A 21,325-nucleotide genomic window follows, 5' to 3' on the forward strand; every position below is an offset into this window, starting at 1 on the left:
ATCTTGCCTTTGAACACACCACCTCCCCCTCTCCTCTATCCCCACACATGAAGACTTTCCTTCTAAAGAACATGTCATGCTCAAGAGAACTGATCTCCTGAGTTCCATAAGCCAATCTCATTCCTAGTAATTCTGTATCCATATCCTGCATTTTGTTCAGACTTCTTGCCTTCCCCAAATGAACTCACTGAGGATCTCCTACTAATTTAACACATTACCTCCATCGTGTCTCCCTTCATCTTCAGGACATCCATTCATCATGCTTAAAGAATCGAAGATTGCTTCTATCACCTGTAAGGCTGCAGATGTTTAACCCCTCTGACATTAAAATCCAATGAAGTATCACTTCTTGGTCCTTTGCAAGGATTTTCATGTATCTTGTTATTCCTATGTAACAAAATAAACCTCCATTCTATTATCATTGAAAATTTAGTATGATCGTTGCTCTTTTTTTAACTATAAATTTTTATTTTATTTATTGATTCCTGCAGTACTGGGGTAGGAATCCAGGGGCACTCTACCACAGAGCACAGAGTTTTGGTTTTTGTTTTTGTTTTGTTTTTTTTTTTGAGATGGGGTCTTACTAAGTTGCTCAGACTGGCCTGGACCTTGTGATCCCTCTGCCTCAACCTCTAAAGTCAGTGGGATTACAGGTGTGCACCACCAAATCTGGCTTGGTTATAAAATTTGAAAGGAGATCTTCATTCATCGTTTTTAAAAAGAAAAGTAAGGAAAAGATCAAATATCTATTGATCAGTGAGTAGTTAAGTACACCTTGGTAGCTTCCTAGGAAGACAATATAACCATTGGGGGAAATGAGGTAGTCATACACCAGTGTTTCTCAACAAGGGGCAAATTTGCCCTCAGAAGGCCTCAGCAGTGTGTAGGGACACGGTTGGCACAGGTGTTGTCCAGTTGGAAGAGTCGAGGGATGCCGCTAACCATTCTACAATGCACAGGGCACCCCAATATCCAAGAGTGATCCCACCCCAAATGTCTAAGGTGTCAAAGTTGGAAAAGCTTGATTGATATCTCTACTAGCAGAGAAAATGTACAGCCTATACATTAACTAAATAGAAACAATGAGCAAATCTATACATTGAATCAGGTATCAAAAAAGAAATTATACAATCACCACATACCTATAATCTTTGCAATGATAAAATTAAGACGTTCTAGACACCAGGCCAAATGTTTCATGTATATGATCTTCTTAAGCCTCAGAACATCCCTTTATGATATATTTAGTAATTAACCTCGGGTAAGGAAAACAAGACATAACAAGCTTAAAACTTGGCCTAAGGACACAAACATGATAATCTGTATGTACAGCTAAACAAAGGGTATATTAACACTCTCTTTTTAAAAAGTTTTTATGTTTGGGTCCTGGGTAATGACATTTTGCCTGTCTCTGTAGGGGAGACAGTACATATTCAGCAACATTCCAACCGAAGTCAAACAACATTTAACACTGCCTGTTTTCTCTAGAAAGTCTTTTGGGTCTTAGGTAAATCAACTCACTACTTTGTAGTCTTTAGGAAAAAAAAAAAGGAATGAAACACATAAATCAAGGAGTGTCCATGAATATAATAATAATGGGAAAAGTTTTGGAAAAATTGAACGAAATTCATGATCTTTTAAAATACCATCATTCAATATTTTGGGACCAATAAAAGCAGCCAAGATTGCTTAGCAAAATCTATGTATTTTCTACTCAGTCACATGCAATAAACCTTTGTCCACATGTACAGTAGATCTACTTCATTTGGACAGAGTGTCATTGGGACTTGCATCCTGCCATGCGATGGGGCCAGCCAGGTGATGTCAATGAAGGGCCTGGAGAAAGCTCATGGGTTTTGCCCGAGACCTTGATTTTTTTGTCGAAGGTCATGCCCCCTTTCCAGCATGAACCAATAAAATCCCTCATTGCTCTCCTGTCCTGAGGATGTCTCTAACCAGTCCTGTGAGCTTCACAGGTCTTGGAGGGTCAGCTGAGACTTCCAGGGAGGCTGCTCCTGTTTGGTTTCTCCTAGTATACTATCCTGCTCCCTTCCCCTCCCTTCCCTTCCACAAGGGTTAGTCCCAAGAACACATCATCAGCCTCAGGCATGCTAATCTCTATCTTGGTGTCTGCTTCCCAGGGATCTTAACCTGTTCAGAAAACCAATCTGGAATTCAGGATAACTAATTTGAGAGCTGGAATGATGAACTGAGGTATACATTCAGTCTTTCAGTGCATCACAGAAATAGGAATGTAAAACAAAAGAGCAGAAAACACATTTAACAGAATCTGTGGAGAGAATTGTGAATTTTATATAAATCATATTTATTCTCTTCTGGGGATTTTTATTTCATTATTTGTTCATAAATATGCAGTCTTTAAAAATCTAAATAACACAGAAGAATTCAACCCAAAGTATGTCTTCTAGAATAGCCATTGGAGAGCCAATATCATCTGAGAGCCATTGGTATGAGACGAATTCTTATTAAATGTATGTGTACTGCATATATGCATTTATTTACAAATCTGGCTTTAGTTATACATTTTGTTGTTCTGGTATTTATTTAAATACCATTTGACAGGTAGGAGATATGGCTCAGTTGGTAGAGTGCTTGCCTAGCGAGCACAAGGTCCTGGGTTCAACCCTCACTATGATACACACACACTAAGGGTGCATGGAACCTATCCACATATGTCCTTCAGGAAATATTACTACTTTCCTCCATCTGGGTCAATTGTATTGCTCAGCAGATTTATTTATTTACATGTTTTATTTATCATAAGAATGATGAATTTTTGGCCCCTTACATTTTATGAAGGATTGTTGCTAATGCCTAAGAAGTCTGTTGATTTTTACAAGTTGATATTTTAATGAACTCATGGTTAATGCCAATACTCAGTTGATTTTCTAGAATATTCTGAGCATACAATCATAGCAGCCAAATGCTTCCAGCCTCAGGCATGTAACCATGGCTTGCTCCCAAGTTGCCCACAGCGGTGACCCCATCATTAACACAAACATTTTGGGGAGTTTCCTTCCTGCTCTGTCTTACTTTCCCCAATTCCTCACTTGCATCTCCTGGGATCACCCCTCAGGTAAACTGCCCCAAGTTCCGTATTATGTAAAATAAAAATGAAAACAATAGATGTTCAGCAAATAAATTTGGCAGACTGATATCAAACTGGTAATGATGGCATCTTTTTATTTTTTTTTTTCTAGCAATAAGAGTAAAACAGGGAAGTCAGGAGATGAAGGACTGATATTACCATTTGGTGTTTACCTCCTTCCTGTCTTTTTCTGTATGAACATAGGCCTTTGAGTTAAGCACAGTATTCATGGTGTCCATAAACAAGCCTCAATATAAATTGAGACTTAACTTCCACAACTTTTGACATGTCATTTATCAGATGATATTTTACCACATAAATGCAGTTTTCCTCAGATGGACCCAGCAATCCATTTGTTTGGAGTCTTCCCTTTCTTTACTCCAGCAGTCAAAAGATGTGTGTTTATGAAAGGACCGTTACAGGCCTGTAGGTCATCAAAAAGCCTTCATTCACTTCACAAACATTTAACACTGGTATCCTCTCTTCCCACCCTGTGTTAACAAAAATAAATGCTGTAGCCCAGGACTTCGGGGTATTAGGCCTTGCACCTGGGGGAATGACAGAACGCAATGACTATAATACAGTTGAGTGCCAAATTAGATACACAAGACAAAGAATAATGATATGTGACTTATCAGGAAAAGTAGCTTAACAGGAAAGATGTCATTGAGGAACCATTTCAACTGGGTCATGGCAGATGAGTAGAAGTCTGCAGAGCTGACAAGGAACAAGAAACATTGCAGGAAATTAAACAGCTTCAGCAAGGGCTTGAAAGTCTTATTCTTCACCCCTTCTCTGACCACTTGGAGACATAATAGGCTTAATCTTTGCTTAATCTTGAACAACTTTTTTTTTTTAACCTCTCTGTGCTTCCTTTGATTCTTCCACTAAAAGAGTAAGGAAAATAGTTCATAGGACAGTATTAAACATTAAAAACAATATGAATAAAAATGTTCAGGATATAAAATCAATGTTCATAAATCTAATGCATTTTTATTCATAAGTGATGAATCCTCTGACAGAGAAGTTAGGAAAACTACCCCATTCACAATAGCCTCAAAAAAAAATAAAATACTTGGGAATCAATCTAACAAAAGAGATGGAAGACTTCTACAATGAGAACTACAGAACACTAAAGAAAGAAATTAAAGAAAACCTTAAAAGATGGAAAGATCTCCCATGTTCTTGGATAGGCAGAATTAGTATTGTCCAAATGGCCATACTACCAAAAGTGTGATACAAATTCAATGCAATTCCAATTAAAATCCCAATGATGTACCTCATAGAAACAGAGCAAGCAATCATGAAATTCATTTGGAAGATAACAGACCCAGAATAGCTAAAGCAATCCTTAGCAGGAAGAGCGAACCAGAGGGTATCACAATGCCAGAACTTCAACTATACTACAGAGCAATAGTAACAAAAACAGCATAGTATTGGCACCAAAATAGACAGGTAGACCAATGGTACAGAATAGAGGACCCAGAGACAAACCCTCATAAATACAGTTTTCTCATACTAGACAAAGGTGCCAAAAACATACAATGGAGAAAAGATAGCCTCTTCAACAAATGGTGCTGGGAAAACTGGAAATCCATATGCAGCAAAACGAAATTAAACCCCTATCTCTCACCCTGCACAAAACTCAATTGAAAATGGATCAAGGACCTTGAAATCACACCAGAGACTCTGCACCTTGTAGAAGAAAAAGTAGGTCCAAATTTTCATCATGTCGGCTTAGGACCGGACTTCCTTAACATGACACCCAAAGCACAAGAAATAAAAGCAGGAATCAATAACTGGAATAGATTCAAACTAAAAAGTTTTTTCTCAGCAGGAAACTATCAACAATGTGAAGAGGGAGACTACAGAGTGGGAGAAAATCTTTGCCACACACACTTCAGATAGAGCACTAATCTCCAGAATCTATAAAGAACTCAAAAAATTCTACACCAAGAATACAAATAACCCAATCAATAAATGGGCTAAGGAACTGAGTAGACACTTCACAGAAGAAGATCAACAATCAATCAACGGATATATGAAAAAATTGTTCAACATCTCTAGTAATTAGAGAAATGCAAATCAAAACACCCTAAGATTCCATCTCACCCCAATTAGAATGGCTATTAACAAGAATACAAGCAACAATAGGTATTGGCGAGGATGTGGGGGAAAAGGTACACTCATACATTGCTGGTAGAGTTGCAAATTGTTGCAGCCACTCTGGAAAGCAGTATGGAGATTCCTCAGAAAAAATGAAATGGACCCACCATTTGACCCAGCTATCCTGCTCCTTGGCCTATACCCAAAGGACTTAAAATCAGCATACTACAGTGATACAGCCACATCAATGTTCATAGCTGCTCAATTCACAATAGCTAGATTGTGGAACCAATCTAGATGTCCTTCAGTTGATGAATGGCTAAAGAAACTGTGGTATATATACACAATGGAATATTACTCAGCCATAAAGAAGAATAAAATTATGGCATTTGCAGGTAAATGGATGCAACTGGAGAATATCATGCTAAGTGAGATAAGCCAATCTCAAAAAAACGAAGACCAAATGTTTTCTCTAATAAGTGGATGATGATACATAACGGGGGATGGGAGGGAGGCAAGAGTGGAGGAAGGATGGATTTATAGGGGAAAAAGAGCGGGGAGGGAGATAAGGAAAAATAACAGAATGATTCAAACATCATTATCCCATGTACATGTATGATTACACAAATGGTACAACTCTACTTCATGTACAACTAGAGAAATATGTTGTACCCCAATTATGTACAATGAATCAAAATAAATAAATAAATTTTAAAAAATAAAAATAAATTTAAAAATAAAAATTAAAAAATGTTCAGCACAAAGCCTGACACATAGTGAATATGTCACTATGATACACACACACTAAGGGTGCATGGAACTTATCCACATACTGTATATTTTTATTTTAGTTGGGAAATTAAAGTAATTGTAATTCTTTAATTTTTGCCAGACTGTTTTCTGGGTGTGGGTCTTATACAAGTACCTACAGGAAAGACGTGAGGAATTCTCTGTTCTGTTTTCAAAGGAGTCAGTATAATATCTTGAATACATATTTATTAAAAACAGTGATTTTAGAAATTGTTTAAGTACAACAAATGCTCCTGTGAATGAAAACTTCATTGTGCAATTTTGACAATACAAGATAAAACTCCCCACTCAGAAGCCTATTCTGGAAGGCATACAGCAAAAATATGCTTTGATTATTTCAAAGTCATGAGTCATTGCCAAATGCTTCAGCTTGAAACTCTGGAATGAGATCTGACGCAGAGCGTGAAACTCTCTTGGGTCTCACAATCTCCCTGACCTTTCATCGGGACCACAGAAAATCACCATCATCCTCAAGTCAGTTGGGGTATCCTCCTCCCAAATAAGCCTTTCCTGGGATCACCCCTCTTCAACATTTCACCTGACCTGAAAATTCTTCAACAACAAAACATACATTCAAATTATGAAAAACATCCTCTATGAGCTGCAGGGAACAGCATACAGACAGGAGGAAATAGCACATCTGAAAAAAATACCGAGAGTCACGTTAATGAGTGTTTCATGAAAGACCACTGCATCGGCCAAGGTCAAATGTGACACCGGCTAAGGAAGAAAGTTGACAAATGTTTCAATGGGAAGCACAGGAGCACAACAGGAAAAGGAGCTATGTCATTTTCTTTCTTTTAGGGTACTTAATTAGAAACATCCTATTATGTAATTAAATGATTAAGTTTTCCAGGAAGGTAAATAATAACAAGGAAATAATGACACGGTGACAGAGAAGTTCAGCAGGATATAAAGGGGGATGTGGGCCAAGAAGACTTTCAAACCCAAGAACTTCACTCTTCGGGAAACCCAGCCAGAACCTCCATCCTCTGACACCATGTGCAACTCCTGTTGTGGATCCTGCTGCTCCGGCCAGGGCTGTGGCTGCTGCCAGCCCAGCTGCTGCCAGACCACCTGCTGCAGGACCACCTGCTGCCGCCCCAGCTGCTGCTGTAGCCCCTGCTGTGGTGGGTGCGGTGGCTGTGGTGGGTCCAGCTGCTGTGGTGGCTCCAGTGGCTGTGGGTCCAGCTGCTGCCGCCCCTGCTGCTGCATCTCCAGCTGCTGCCGCCCCTCCTGTGACTCCTGCTGCTGCCAAACCTGCTGCCGCCTGCGTCCAGTCTGTGGCAATGTCTCCTGCCACACCACTTGCTACCGCCCCACCTGCGTCATCTCTACCTGCCCTCGTCCCATGTGCTGTGCCGTCCCCGACTGCTGAGCCCCAGTCCTAGGTCCACCTCCTCCTGCACCTCTGTCCCCACAAAATGTGGAACTTCTTTTGTGCCCACCATTAGGACATATGGAATCTGGTGCTACCTGGTTACAGGATGTGCCCCCTGATTCCAATGAGCCCAACACTGTTCCAGGGACTCTGTAAACACTTTATGGTTCATTTTAAACTCTCTTCTTTCCAACATTGTCATCAAATATGAATTAATTTGTAATCCACCAGCTAATAAATTATCCTAATCCTACAAATTTCTCATTCTCCTTACTGCTTGGAGGCTCTATATTATTTTTCCCAAAAAGTTCAGCATTAACCATAGCCCCAATATAGGCACTGATTTTATGCCCTCAGTTCTGGGGGTCCAGTTATATTCCTAGATCCTCTCCTAGAGTGATTTTCTTGTTTTGTTGCTCCTCTGCTTTCTGATAAACTTTGCTGCACAAAAGAATTCTTTGATACTGTTCTCTATTGTTTCCATAATCATTTACTCAGTAACCAGGCAATTGTATTTTACATGAAGACACAGAACAGTCCATGTGGAAATAAGATTGAAAATAAATGCTAAGTCAAACACAGACAACTTGAGATATTAACACAAGAGTGGCGCGTGCACGTGTGTGTGTGTGTGTGTGTGTGTATGCATGCATGCATGTATGGCCTGTGTGTCTCCATATCCCAAATTAGGACTTAAAACACATTACACTGTTAATACATTGTACCTCTTAATACCATTGGCTTTGTTTTGGAGAAAAATGTACAACCAAATTTCTGGGGAAAAACAGTTCATGCCATTGAAAGCAGGAAAATCTCCTACAAAGAAGGTAATACACTCCATTCATTCATTCATTCAATAAACAACATTTCAATGTGTGTTTACAAAGAGTGTTGTATTCCCCCACTGAGTTTTGCTGAGAAGAAATGCAGATTTCACTGTATTTTTAAGAAACTGTGCCTCATCTGAATGGTGTGATGTGTTTCTGATTGTGGTCTTTCAGGATTTTCCTTATGGTTCAAACAACTCTACACTTAATATTCTAACAAATATTGCTCTAGAAGTCTAGAATTTCAAAATTCATTTCTCTTTCTAAGGATTTTAAACTGGAAAAATAAAAGAATAAGAAAAAAAAGAAAACTCTTCTCAACTAATTTTAATAAGGTGAGTGCAACCATAATTTCAAAACCAGAGAAGCATGGTGTGATAAAGGAGAATTATAGGTTTGAATTATTGAAGATCACAGATGCAGAAACCAAATAAATACTAATAAAGGAAACTGAGCAATATGCAAAAGGAGTAGTACATCATAACCAACCAGAGTTTGTTCTAGAAATTTAGAAGAGTTTCAAAATTAGAAAATATTTAGCTGGACAAGGTGGAGCATGCCTGTAATCCCAGTGGCTCAGGAAGCTGAAATGGTAGGATTGAAAGTTCAAGGCCAGCCTCAGCAACTTTGCGAGGCCCTCAGCAACTTAACAGGACTCTATTCAAAATAAAAAATAAAACTGGTCTGGGGATGTGGCTTAGTGGCTGAGGGCCTCTGGGCTCAATCTCCAGTGCCCCCTTTCCCCAAAAAGAAAATATTTAAATCAATTTTATATTAATACACTAACAGAGAAAAGTACAGGATGATCTCATGAATATGGAGTATGAAAAGTCCCAAGATCTGCAGAGACCCAGGGGAGTCAAAGTCATTCCAGCCCACATGTGGGTGGACTCAAGACCCAAGAAGAGTCAACGTTTCAGAAAAGACTGATATCAAGGCAGTGGGCAGGAGGAATTCCTTCTTACACAGACATTTATTTTATTCGGGTCTTCTATGGATTGTCTATGGCCCATCCACATTTGGGAGGGTAACATAGCCCCAGTAATGTTGAATCAAATGTCTACTTTTAGGTTACCAAAAGTGTGGAGAGTAGATATTTAAAGTACAACACATTGATTCATACAATACGACAATAGCAATCAGAGTAAGCACCTGTATAAACATGGATGAAGATCAAATATTCTCTTGAGGAGAAAATTCAAGCTTAGGAGAATATTTGTAGTATGATACCATTTCTGTATGTGCTTAGATATACAACCCTGAATATGTCTTGGGGTATACACACACAGTTAAGGCATAAACAAATGTATAGAAATGATAAACATCCAATTCAGGATGGCAACTAACTTAGGTTGAAGAAGAATCAATGAAGAGAGATGGGGGGAAAGAAACAGAGATTTCAACTACACTGGTCAGCTGCTGGTCTTATTTCCTAAGACATGTGATGAGAATATGTTTATCAGTCCTTATGTCATTTGTATAATTGAAATATTTTATAATTAGTTGTATTTTAACAGACAAAATAATCGGATAGATAGGTAGAGAATTGATCTTAGAAGAACAAGAATCAGGCCCAAGAGTTTAGAGGAAAAGAGAGAAAGAAAGAGAGAGAGAGTAGTCAGGAAGAGATCAGACAGATTGTTTAGCAGTTGACATGCAGATAAGCAGAAGATTTGGGGATACTGTTTACTGGTATCAAATAAAAAGGACTTGATGGGTGGATGTGGGGGAAAGGAAGTAATCAGAATTCTAGGATGGAGTATTAAGAAATTAGATGAGTGTGGGTTTCATTTACTGAGCAGTGGAAAACTGGAGAGCTTGAAGAAACAATTGCTCATGTCAGAATCGCTTACCAGATATTCAAGAGGACAGGTCCAGTAAGCAGGTGGATGAACACCTTTGGATCTCATAGGGGACATCATGACTGAAGACACACATGTGTATGTACACACACACACACAATCATAAGCACAACATACAAAAAAGTACGTGCACTACCTAATTTATACATGATTCTATATTGCCCATATAGGTAACATCTATTTGGTTTGTTTTCTACCAGTCCATCCAATTAACTGACTTGCACATCTACCTCACTAAGAGAGGCTCCTGGTTTGTGGTCCAGCTCCCTGCAGGAGTCATGGGGAAGCTGAACATCTCATCCTGAAGCATGCTGGTCTTGCAGTCAATATAGCATCAGGAACCCTAAACTTCAAGTAGTGATTCTCAACCCTGTTTGCTCATGGAATTACCAGGGAAGCTTTTAAAGAAGAGCAATACCTGGACTTGTCCAGACAGTAGGTGAGTCTGAATCTCTTGGGTGTAAAATCTAAGTATGGAAATTTTAAGGTGCCAGGTGCCTGTGCATTCACAGGTTTAAACATAGTTAGGCAAGCAGGTACTTAACATAGGGTTCTAATACACTAATTCCTCTTACCTTTACCAATGGACATATGGTCAGTATAGTAGGTAAGATATCTACTCTGATTATCTCTTTTAAACAAAGTCAGATCAAATTATTCTTGGACCCACTAGAGATATAATTGGTCATTTAAACCTGACCCTTTCAATAGTCTTCCCATCAGCGAAGATATCCCACTGGTCTCTAAAACAACCCTCAAGCTTCAAGCTAAGACTTCAGTGACATGAACTTATGCTTCTTCTCGGTCTAGCTTACCAAAATGTCATGCCTGACTTAGACCTGTCTTCCACATTGAACTTTCTAGTTCTCACTCAATCCCATTATTCCTGGATACTATGTTTATGACTTTTTCCAAGTTTGCCTCTGAAACAAAATGGTGAGAATCTACTCCTTTCCAAGCCTCAACCTATTCAGATTAAAGTACTGAAGTGAGAATTCTACACTGATGATCAAAATCTCCACTATGAGTAAGCAATGTCAAGTTTTCTCAAACCCTGACCTGAAATCTGAAATCTCCATCGCTTTAGATACCATCAAAATTTATTTTCTTAAAAAGAAAACCTTCCACAATGTCTAGGATGGCAAAATAATTCCAAGAGATCAAAAGTAACACTTCAAGACTGGAAGTGTAGTTTTCAGAACTACATATAACACCACTCCACCATGTCTTACTGGTCTAAGTTAGTCGGTAGGCCAAAACAGAAACAATGCTGCTGGTCAGTGTGGTGCTCAGACAGAAGGAAGCTGTGCTGAGCTAATGTCAGTCATGAGGATCCCTTCCTTGCCACCTTGCCCTTATTTGAGTGACTAAAGAATTTATTCAAGCAGATGAGTTGGATTCTCACCTCTATGAGTTATGATCAGAAAATTTTACCCAGAATGATTTTCAGAGCAGGGATTGCATGTAATAATAGCTCTTTGTATTTAAGGCAAGTGAATGGGAGAATGAGCCCATCTGAGCACCTGACACTAGCTGCTCATGGGTTGCAAGAAATTCTTGTTAGTGCCTTGTAACAAAATAGACCCTGCCATACCTACGCATCTGAGTATATGATTTGATGGGGAAAGAAAAGGAGGAAGATGAGGAGAAAAAGAAAATTTATCAAGAGGTAGGTAGTGCCATTTCTTCTGTTTCTTTTATCAATAAACTACAACCATTGAAACTTGGTAGGAGAAACTGAAAGAGGCCCAGAACATAAACAATTTATATGGCTGGCTTGGTGCCAAGGACAGAGAACCCACAATATATACTTAATTTAGGAGGGGTACTATAATTGGACAAATCCCCTAATCATTCCTGGCAAAGTTCATCTTTTCCTATGGGTTAATGGAATAACTATATCCAAGGTCCCCCTCCCTCTCAAAAAAGTGATTTCGCTAAGGAATGTTCAAGCCAAGGTGTTGGGCCCCCCCATTTTCACTATCATTCAGATGAATCATGTGGTTTCTAGTGGTAGACAATCACATGGATGAAGGTTAGGGGAAAATCCTATCCATCACTGTAACACCAAACTAACTAACCAGAGTAGAAGCCATACTAGTCATACATAACTGAGGCCAATAATGAGTTATTGGTCTTATATTGGCAAAAGTTATAAGGACCCACACCCAAGGAACATTCAAGACCCATAATAAAAAGAAAATCCTGTAGAATATTAACTCATGATATATAATAACGTCCTATTTGAGGAAATGGACCGGCACTGGTTCTTCCTCACAATGGTTTCGAATTTGCTACTGCACGGAGCTCTAGGGATTTCTCTAGCCTGAAACAAATGGATTTCTTAAGCTTAGTATTCCCATACACAGGGAAGTCTAAAATTGGATCCCAAATCCAAGTTAGTTATAAGTTTTTAGTATTGATATCGAGTATTTTCTTCTTCTATCAACTTTCTCCAAAGAGCAAGATTCATTAGACTTCTCTGGATCTGTGAACTTAATGTTTCCAGTTCTCCTATCTCAGACAGGAAGTCCTCCCAAGTCTCAGCTTTTTAATATCTTTAGGCTTTGTGAGAAGACATTAAAATCCCAGCCCTGCATCACTGACTCATAATCTACAATTGCATTACCATCTCACACACTGAAGAATCTGGTTTTGAGTCAGTTCCAGAGTGAACAAACTGGCAGCTGATATTCATCTTCATTGGGCAATCTGAGAATTTTATTCTTTTCTTTTTAATTTTTGTATTTGTTCTAATTTGTTGTACATGACAGTAGAAAGCATTTATACATTTTTATAGATTATACATAAATGGATCGCGATCTCTCATTTTTCTGATTATTTGTATTGTAGGATCACATCGGTCATACAGTCATATATGTACTTGAGGTAATAGTGTCTGTTTCACTCTACTATCTTTTAGCTAAAAAAATTTATTACTTTAAAATCAGAAACCTAGCCAGGCACAGTGGTGCACACCTATAATCCTAGCAGCTTGGGAGGCTGAGACAGGAGGATCACAGGTTCAAAGCCAGCCTCAGCAAAAGAGAGGCATTAAACAAACTCAGTGAGACCCTGTCTCTAAGTAAAATACAAAATAGGGCTGGGGATGTGACTCAGTGATTGAGTGCCCCTGAGTTCAATCCCTAGTACAAAAAAAAAATCAGAATCCTTATATCTATGTAGTCAGAGGAGAGATCCATATTAATGCAAGTCCCAAAATTACGTTTTTCCCAAGAGAAAATTTCACTTGTCAATCACTAATTTATTTTTATTTTAATCAATGAAATATTTCTAATGAAATATCTGATTAAGTCAATATCTTGTCTCATAAAATTGGTGTAATTCTCAATTGGTATTCTTTCCTCTCTTACATACCCAAATATAAGCTCATAGGAGAGAGACCTTATGAACTTCTTATAGAGAAATCAGGTGGTTCTTGTTAAGTCAAAAACATTTCTTGACTATCCAGGAAGAAAGGAAGGAGGAGGAGTAAAAAGTTACCCACATGGACAGAGACCCTAGACATAATCTAATTTGACATTCTCAGAATCTGTGTCCAAACTTCACAATAGAGATTACTAGAATAATTGACTCTCCACTTCAGTAAATTAGATACATCTTTAATATTTTCTCTCTCCCTCCCTTTTGGCCAAGAGAAATATCCTTTCCTGCTCAAGCAAAGATTTGAAATGTGCCCACATGACTGGTATTGCTGTGTTGATTTCCTGGTATTAGTAGTGTAAAACAGAAGCAGTGTTGGGGGTCAGAGGGGTGATAGCTAAAATGTGAACTTCAGATAAAAAACAAACACTTTTTAAATGTAAGTATACCCCATCTACACTAGGACATAATTTTAAGAATTATTTGTTGTTTATCTGAAATTCAAATTTAACTGGGAGCCTGTATTTTTATTTGCTAAGTATGGGAACTCTAAATCAAAAAGAAGTTTTAAACCAACCTGCGCCCTGAAGGCCAGCCTTAATCAGCCAACCTCAGCTGACCTGCAGGCACACGACCAAGAAATAAATACTTATTATTGTGTGTGATGAGAGTTTGTGGTTGTTTGTCATGCAGCAATAGCTGGCTCATTCAACCATGGTAGCAGTGAGAAACTAGCTTAATGCATTGGTTAGTATGCAAAAATAAGCAAGTTGTTTTCCACAAAGAAAATGAAAATAGAGTAAATGCTCAAGAGTATGTTCCAGGGTTAGTTATATTTTAATTTTTGATGAACTTTCTAGAGACCATAGGCTAATAAATTTTAGATTAATAGATAAAATGAAGCTAATGTGAATAGTATAAAGTGACCTAGTTATGTTGAATTGAAGGATAATATCATTTATGTGTAAGCATGTTTGTTAAAACACAGGGTTATGGGTCAGACATGCTTTGGTTTGAATCTAGAATGTTATTATAGAGCTGTGTGACCTTGGACAATAATTAACTTCTCTAAGCTCCAGACTCCTCATCTATAGTGTGGAGATAATAATACCTATCTCTGTTGATTATCATGATCATTAATCAGATAAGGTATGTAAAGTACCTGTCACCATCTCTGGAACATAAGAAGTACTCAGTAAATGGATACTTGAAGTTCTTGTATAGTAGGCAGGAAAATGGCAGCTGAAATCCAGTACTGACAAATGAAACCACCACCCAGGAGCTACAAAAAAAAATGCTTTTACAGGAAAATGGGTGTTAGCTGCCAGAATAAGACTAGTTGTAAAAGAAAATAGGATTCCTTATAAAACTATGTTATACGACATTGGCTCAAAGGATTGCTGGACCAAAAATATCCACAGAAAGTTTGTCATAAATAAAAAAAGATCGTATGTAAATAAATCAGGAGAATATCATCCTTCTATCAAATCATAATATTGTTTTGCAAGAACAGTGCATATAATTCTAGACACAGTATTTCAGATAATTATCTATCTATAGTAAAAAAAATCAACTAATATCATGAAAGAGTCAGGAGGGAAATTTTGGTCTGAGGAAAGATGGAGGATGAATTTGATATAGTTCACGTCTATGATGTCTTCCAGGGTATCTTCAGTGCGAAATGGGATAGATTCCCTCATGATAACAACAACAAAACCTCCCCACTTGAGAGAGGGTGATTTTAGGACTAATGACTAAATGCTTAAAAAGCATTTAAATTGTGTTTCACAAGAATTCTGCTCTTTTTTCCCTTTGCAGTTGTAGAAAATAAGTTGATTGATTAGACAGAATTCTTTTTTTTAAATCCAAAGGATTACCCTATGTGCATGCATGATTACACAACCAGTGTGATTCTACATTGTGTAGGACCAGAAGAGTAAGAAGCTGCACTCCATTTACGTACAACGTGTCAAAATGCATCCTACTGTCATGTATAACTAATTAGAACAAATAAAATAAAAATTAGATCCGAAGAAAAAGTGTAGATCTACTTCAGAAACAAAAGATTCACTTATGGAATTCATCAAAAAGCATAATGCACAGGGTGAAGGTGCAAATAAAATAACATTACAAGGAATTAGACAAGGGCATGTTTCACAGCTTCACACTTTGAGACTGACATCAGACCCTTTCTGGTTACTTGTCATTGAAGTCAAACGCTCCCTTCATCCTCTTTCAGTATCACTTCTAGTGATGCTGCTTAAATAAAGGAAGATATTTACTACTTACTTTAATAAAGCCCTGGTTCATGGAGCCTGGTAAGCAGAAAGCTCAATGTCAAGGCCACTTACTAATGAGGACTGAGGAGTCTTGGTGCTCAGTCCTCATACGGCAACTTCACTATGTGACCTTAGTCGACCCTCACAACCTCTGCTCTAACATGAGGGAATAGACCTGTACACTCTCTACAGTCCCTTCCCAGACTCCATAGATGCAATGATTAATCCCAAATAAATCACAAAGACAAAAAGTGCAATGAATCTCTGCGGCGGGTTTTACAAACAGGGTAGAAGTTGAGTTCAGATCAAAAGGAGCAGGAGGGCATTCCAGGTCAAGGAGACATCAGCAAGCAGGGTAGGAAAGCCCAGATCCAATTCAGGGGAGAGTGGCAAAACCAGTGTAGCAGGATTGCATGTGGTCCCTCCTCACGTGGGAAACCACAGGCCTGCCTTTAGGTGAGTTGTGGAAGGAGAGATCCAGGAAGCAATTGCCTATTGGTCTGCACTGGAATGATGCTATTAACCTGTTACTGTCACGTCTCTGTGTACTAATAAGCAAGTCACTGCTTGGGTGGTAATCCTGAGCGTCTTTGAAGGTAAGGAATAAATTGCTGGCCTCAGGGCCAAGAGACAGAATGATTAGGTACTATCTAGTTTAGAAAACACATTCTTTTCTCTTTAGTGGGTTAGAAATATTTCAAAGGCAAATTCATCAGGATTGAATCCCACATCTAAATTTGGTAAAAATAAACAAAGGAAGGAACATTTGTGGTGTATATGCATGGATATGTATGAGGTAAGGGCACCAAAAACAACAACAACAACAACAAAAATTAGTCAATGCTAACTCCTTACTTAATTGGAGAGAAGGTTAATAAGGAATGTCCTCATGTCCAGAGGGCCATCAGCAACGGGCCAGGGTATATAAAGGACACAAAGCGGAAGGAAGACATCACAACTGAGAACCTCCAGCTCCTCTCAAGTCCTCACTCCCACTCCAACCCACACACCACCATGACCGGCTCCTGCTGTGGCTCCTGCTGTGGCTCCTGCTCCTCCCAGAGCTGTGGAGGCTGCTGCCAGCCCTGCTGCTGCCGCGACCCCTGCTGCTGCCGCCCCGTGTCCTGCCAGACCACCGTGTGCCGTCCCGTGACCTGCGTGCCCCGCTGCACACGCCCCATCTGTGAGCCCTGCAGCCGCCCCATCTGCTGTGACCCCTGTGGCCTGCAGGAAGGCTGCTGCCGCCCCATCACCTGCTGCCCAACGTCCTGCACCGCCGTGGTCTGCAGACCCTGCTGCTGGGCCTCCACCTGCTGCCAGCCCATCAGTGTGCAGGCTCCCTGCTGCCGGCCCCCCTGCTGCCAGCCTGCACCCTGCCGCACCACCTGCAGGACCTCCTGCTGCAACCCCTGCTGCAACTCCTGTTGCTGAGCCCCTGATATCCCCATAGAGCAACACACTGGAGTCTCAGCACCTATTTGGCCTTTCAATCAAGTCAAAAGAAAATAAAACTTTTTTCAAAGGTGATAACAGTTAGTTTTACATCATACCATCTGGTGACAGTCAGATATAAGCAGATTTTCATCACCACCCTCTGCCAAATTCCCAGACATCTACATCAGCTGACACCACCATAGATGGTCAGTCCACTTTTAAATGTCCCCAAAATGGATTCTGCAAACCCATCCTGAACCTGATGGTTTGAGCTGCCCGAATCCTCCCCATCATCCTCTGTAATGCATTGCTCACTGTTGTCAATAAACTAAGTTTTCTTGGCCTGGCAAACTATGCTGCTTTCTGAGTCATTCATGAATGCACGTTGATGAGTGGGCACAGAGGGGCAGAATCTACATAAGGAAACTAAAGTTCAACCTAATCAAAACTGTATCCATAGAGATCCCACTCGTTCAACCATTCATTGACTATTACGGAGGATCTTCTTCGAGTACCAGATGCTGCCTGATTAGCGATTAGTTAGCCGCATCCCTTGCAGTCCAATGAGCTCCACAATTAAGTAAACCCGGTGTTAATAAAGAGGGGTGGAAGGAGTGGGAATAGACTATACCAAGCCCACCGTGGCAGCAAAGGACAAGCACCGAACTTCTCAGCTCCTAACCACACTCAGGAGCAGCGTTTTGCAAAGCCCAGTCTATGCACTTTGAAATCCCCATATCAGAATCTCCTGGGTTACTTAAAAATGCATATCCTTAGGCTCAAAATAAACCTACTGAATCAAAATCTTCGGGGCTGAGACTCATTCATCTTTTTATCATTCCTGTGTGATTTTCATACACATTAGAATTTTAGGACCGTTCACTCAGAGAAAGATGTAGATTTGAGCAATTTGAGGATTTGATAAAGCATGGCCCTAGAGGTCATCCAAGAACATCCGCCAGAACAAGAAATAATGAACACCCTCACAATTAAGAAAAAAAAAATACACTAATAAGATGGAAGCAGCACCTGCTAGGCTGAAATCACACAGATCAATTTGGAGGAGAAATGTCTCCAAATAGAAGTGTGAAAAGAAGTCATCTAGATCCTGTTAAGGATGGAATGAAAACAACAACAAAAGATACAGGAAGGAAGAAAGAGGTAAGGGACTCAAGTAGAGGTGGGAGACAGGGAGGGAGCAGTGAAGAGGAAGAAGTAAAGGAGACAGAGTTGGTGAGGGGACGGGATGGGAAAAGGCAGCTGCCACAGATACTGGTAGGAGGGTCTGAAGGGCACAGGGGGACCCCAGGCTATTCTCCAGACAGCTCACATGAACAGCAAACCTGCGTCTTTGTGGCCTGCCCATTGCTCATCTCTGAGCTCCTTATCTCACCACTCACTTCCCCTAAGCTTTGCTTCAAGCAACACTGAACTTCTCATAAGTTACTGGACACATGCAGTTCCATGTGTTTTTGATTTTTCTCATGTTCTTTCATTTATCTCAATTATTCTTTCATCTACCCATTCCCTCCACCTTCTTTACCTACTGAACTCTGATTCATTTCCAAGATTCAGTTCAGTAGTCTCCAGCAGACCTGACCTAACCTCATATCACACAAACACGTGAACACGTGTGTGCACATGGGCAAATACACACGCACATTTGTACAAACATCAGCTAGATTAGGTACCCCTCGCATGTTCCAGTAGCACCTTGAGCCTACCTTTATCCCTACAAGGCACTGTATCTAGATGATCTATTTCTTTGCCTCCAAAGAAAGGACTAAGGTTAGTTGGTTTGGGCTCCTAGTACTGGGCTCAATGTTCAGTACATAGCTGGTACTTGATTTCTATTTGTTGAATCAAACTAAATTGGAAGGGAATTGTCTTCCCAACAAAAGCCTAAAAGGTATATTTTTTAAGCAAAAAACTTCAGCAGTAGTCTAAATTAACTTCTCTGACCCTTGGGTTTCCTATCTGCAAAATGGGAAAATTAAGACTTATCAATGCATACTGCTGGAAAGGTTAGCTGACTTTATGTATGTAAAGCACCTGGGGCATGCTAAGTGCCTAGTCCCATTCATTTCCAGTTCTTGCAGTGCATCTGAACACCACTGTATCAAACAGGATAAAAATACGTAACTATTCCACATTAAATCTTTCTGGGAGTCAGAAAAAATTAGGGGCAACACTTTACCAGTCACAACTTTTTTTCCCCAGTATAGGTCACATCCACTGTCAAAAATAGATTTTTTTCTAATAAATACAACAAAAGAGGCAAAAAGAAATCTGACTGGGTATGGCATTAAAGTTGTCTCAGAATGAAAGCAGTCTTGAAAAATTGATTCCTTAAGTCCATAAGAGTGAATTCTAGATTATAGGATTTGTGAATAGGAGGTTAGCAATAGGAAAAAAGAACTAGATATGTGTATCTGATAGTTGTTTTTTTTTTTTTTTTCATACCGAGCCTTACAAGGGAACTAAACAACTAAAAGGAGAAAGAGATCCCAAAAAATGATCTGTTTTAGTCTTCCCTGACATTTTAGACAGATGAATACCAAAACCACTGAGAAAAGATAAACATGTTTTAATTCCAGAAAAAAAAATCCACAAATTCCACCTGTTCCCTAAGGATTGTTTTTCTGTCTTTTCCAACTAAAATATTTTCTCCTTTTCAGTTAATAATATCCATCTCTCTGTCTTCCATGTTTGTGTGGATTTTGTAATACACTAGCCCATGAAGAACACCAGGCCCTAAAGACTGCCTGTTTTACAGATGAGTCTGGGAGAGTGTAAGGCATTTGCTCCAAGTTAGACAACTGCTCACTGGTAGAGAAGAATTTGAGTCCTTTTTATTCCTCATTGTCCTTTTGCTCTTTCCCTCTCCCTCTTCCTCATCTCCATCTCTGTCTCTTACCATTAGGAAATACTTCTAAGATTATTTCTGAGCATGAATTCTCCAGGGAATGCATGTTCTATTCCCACAATTTAGAAGTCTCCTGACATCCAGCAACCTCCAAGTAACTTCCTGACAAAACAAAACTCATAAAACTATTAAGACAGCATGGCTTACCATCACTACATTCTTTTTCAATGCAAACGCAAAAATTCCACAACTATGTGCCACAAGAGTTAATGTTTAATTACTCCCACTGGTGATAATGCTCTTGCAGAATGTGTGGAACTGGAATAATGTGACTAAAAAAAAAAAAAAATCCATGTCATAAGGACCTGGGACACGCCTCTTGTCCAACAAATGTAGATCTTAATTGCAACAGCAAGGGAGTCCACACAGCAGAGAAACGGGGAAAAGAAATGTCATTATAGGATTGTTCATGTTTTCATTAGTGCATTATAGTTATGCAAATGGTGGGGTTTATTTTTACCTAATCATAAATGCATATAGCACGGTTGGTTCATTCTCAATCCCAGTTCTTCCTCTTTCCCTTCCCTCATCCTGGTTCTCTTCCTCTACTCTGCTGGTCTTCCTTCTATTTATTTACTGATTTGTTTTTTTTTTTTTAATTGGTGCATTATAGACAGAGAGAAAAGTGGAATTCACTGTGATGTATTTATGCATGCATAAGCAAGGGTTGGCCAGTTTCATTCCACAGTGGCTCCTCCACCCACCCTTCCTCCCTTTCTCTTGAACCCCTCCCTCTACTCCATTGTTCACCATTAAACCTTCATGATATTCCCCCCAACTTCTTTCCCCTTATTTCTTTCCAGCTTTCGTATATGAGAGACAACATTCAGCCTTTGACGTTCTGAGTCTGTCTTATTTCACTTGACACAATTTTCTCAACTTCTTTCCATTTGCCAGCAAATGACATAATTTCGTTCTTCTCTGTGGCTGAATAAAACTCCCCTGTGTGTGTGTGTGTGTGTGTGTGTGTGTGTGTGTGTGTGACACACTTTTTTATCCATTCACCTCTTGGTGGGCACCTAGGCTGGTTACAATTTATTACAAATTGTGCTGCTATAAACATTTGTATACATGCATCACTATAGCATGCGGATCATAGTACTTTTGAATAAATACCAAGGAGTGGGATAGCAGGGTCATATGGTGGTTCCATTTCTAACCCTCTGAGGAATTTCCAAAGGTTTTCCAAAGTGGTTATATTAACACA

General features: G+C 39.4%; 2 protein-coding genes across 2 annotated transcripts; both read left to right on the top strand.

Moving 5' to 3' along the window:
• The first annotated feature begins 7,025 nt into the window (after window positions 1-7,025).
• LOC124980940 (keratin-associated protein 4-5-like) lies at window positions 7,026-7,403 on the top strand. Its single transcript, XM_047547020.1, has one exon. The coding sequence runs from the start codon at window positions 7,026-7,028 to the stop codon at window positions 7,401-7,403; it is 378 nt and encodes a 125-aa protein (XP_047402976.1).
• A 9,369-nt stretch (window positions 7,404-16,772) lies between these two features.
• On the top strand, window positions 16,773-17,189 carry LOC124979267 (keratin-associated protein 2-3). Its single transcript, XM_047543785.1, has one exon. It carries the CDS (start codon window positions 16,773-16,775, stop codon window positions 17,187-17,189), a length of 417 nt encoding a protein of 138 aa, XP_047399741.1.
• Window positions 17,190-21,325: the final 4,136 nt, after the last annotated feature.

Source organism: Sciurus carolinensis, chromosome 3, assembly GCF_902686445.1.
Source record: "Sciurus carolinensis chromosome 3, mSciCar1.2, whole genome shotgun sequence".
NCBI lineage: Eukaryota > Metazoa > Chordata > Mammalia > Rodentia > Sciuridae > Sciurus > Sciurus carolinensis.

Bases quoted from the DNA above. Each gene is read 5' to 3' on its own strand.
- LOC124980940 (XM_047547020.1), top strand. From the start codon at position 7,026: ATGTGCAACTCCTGTTGTGGATCCTGCTGCTCCGGCCAGGGCTGTGGC.
- LOC124979267 (XM_047543785.1), top strand. From the start codon at position 16,773: ATGACCGGCTCCTGCTGTGGCTCCTGCTGTGGCTCCTGCTCCTCCCAG.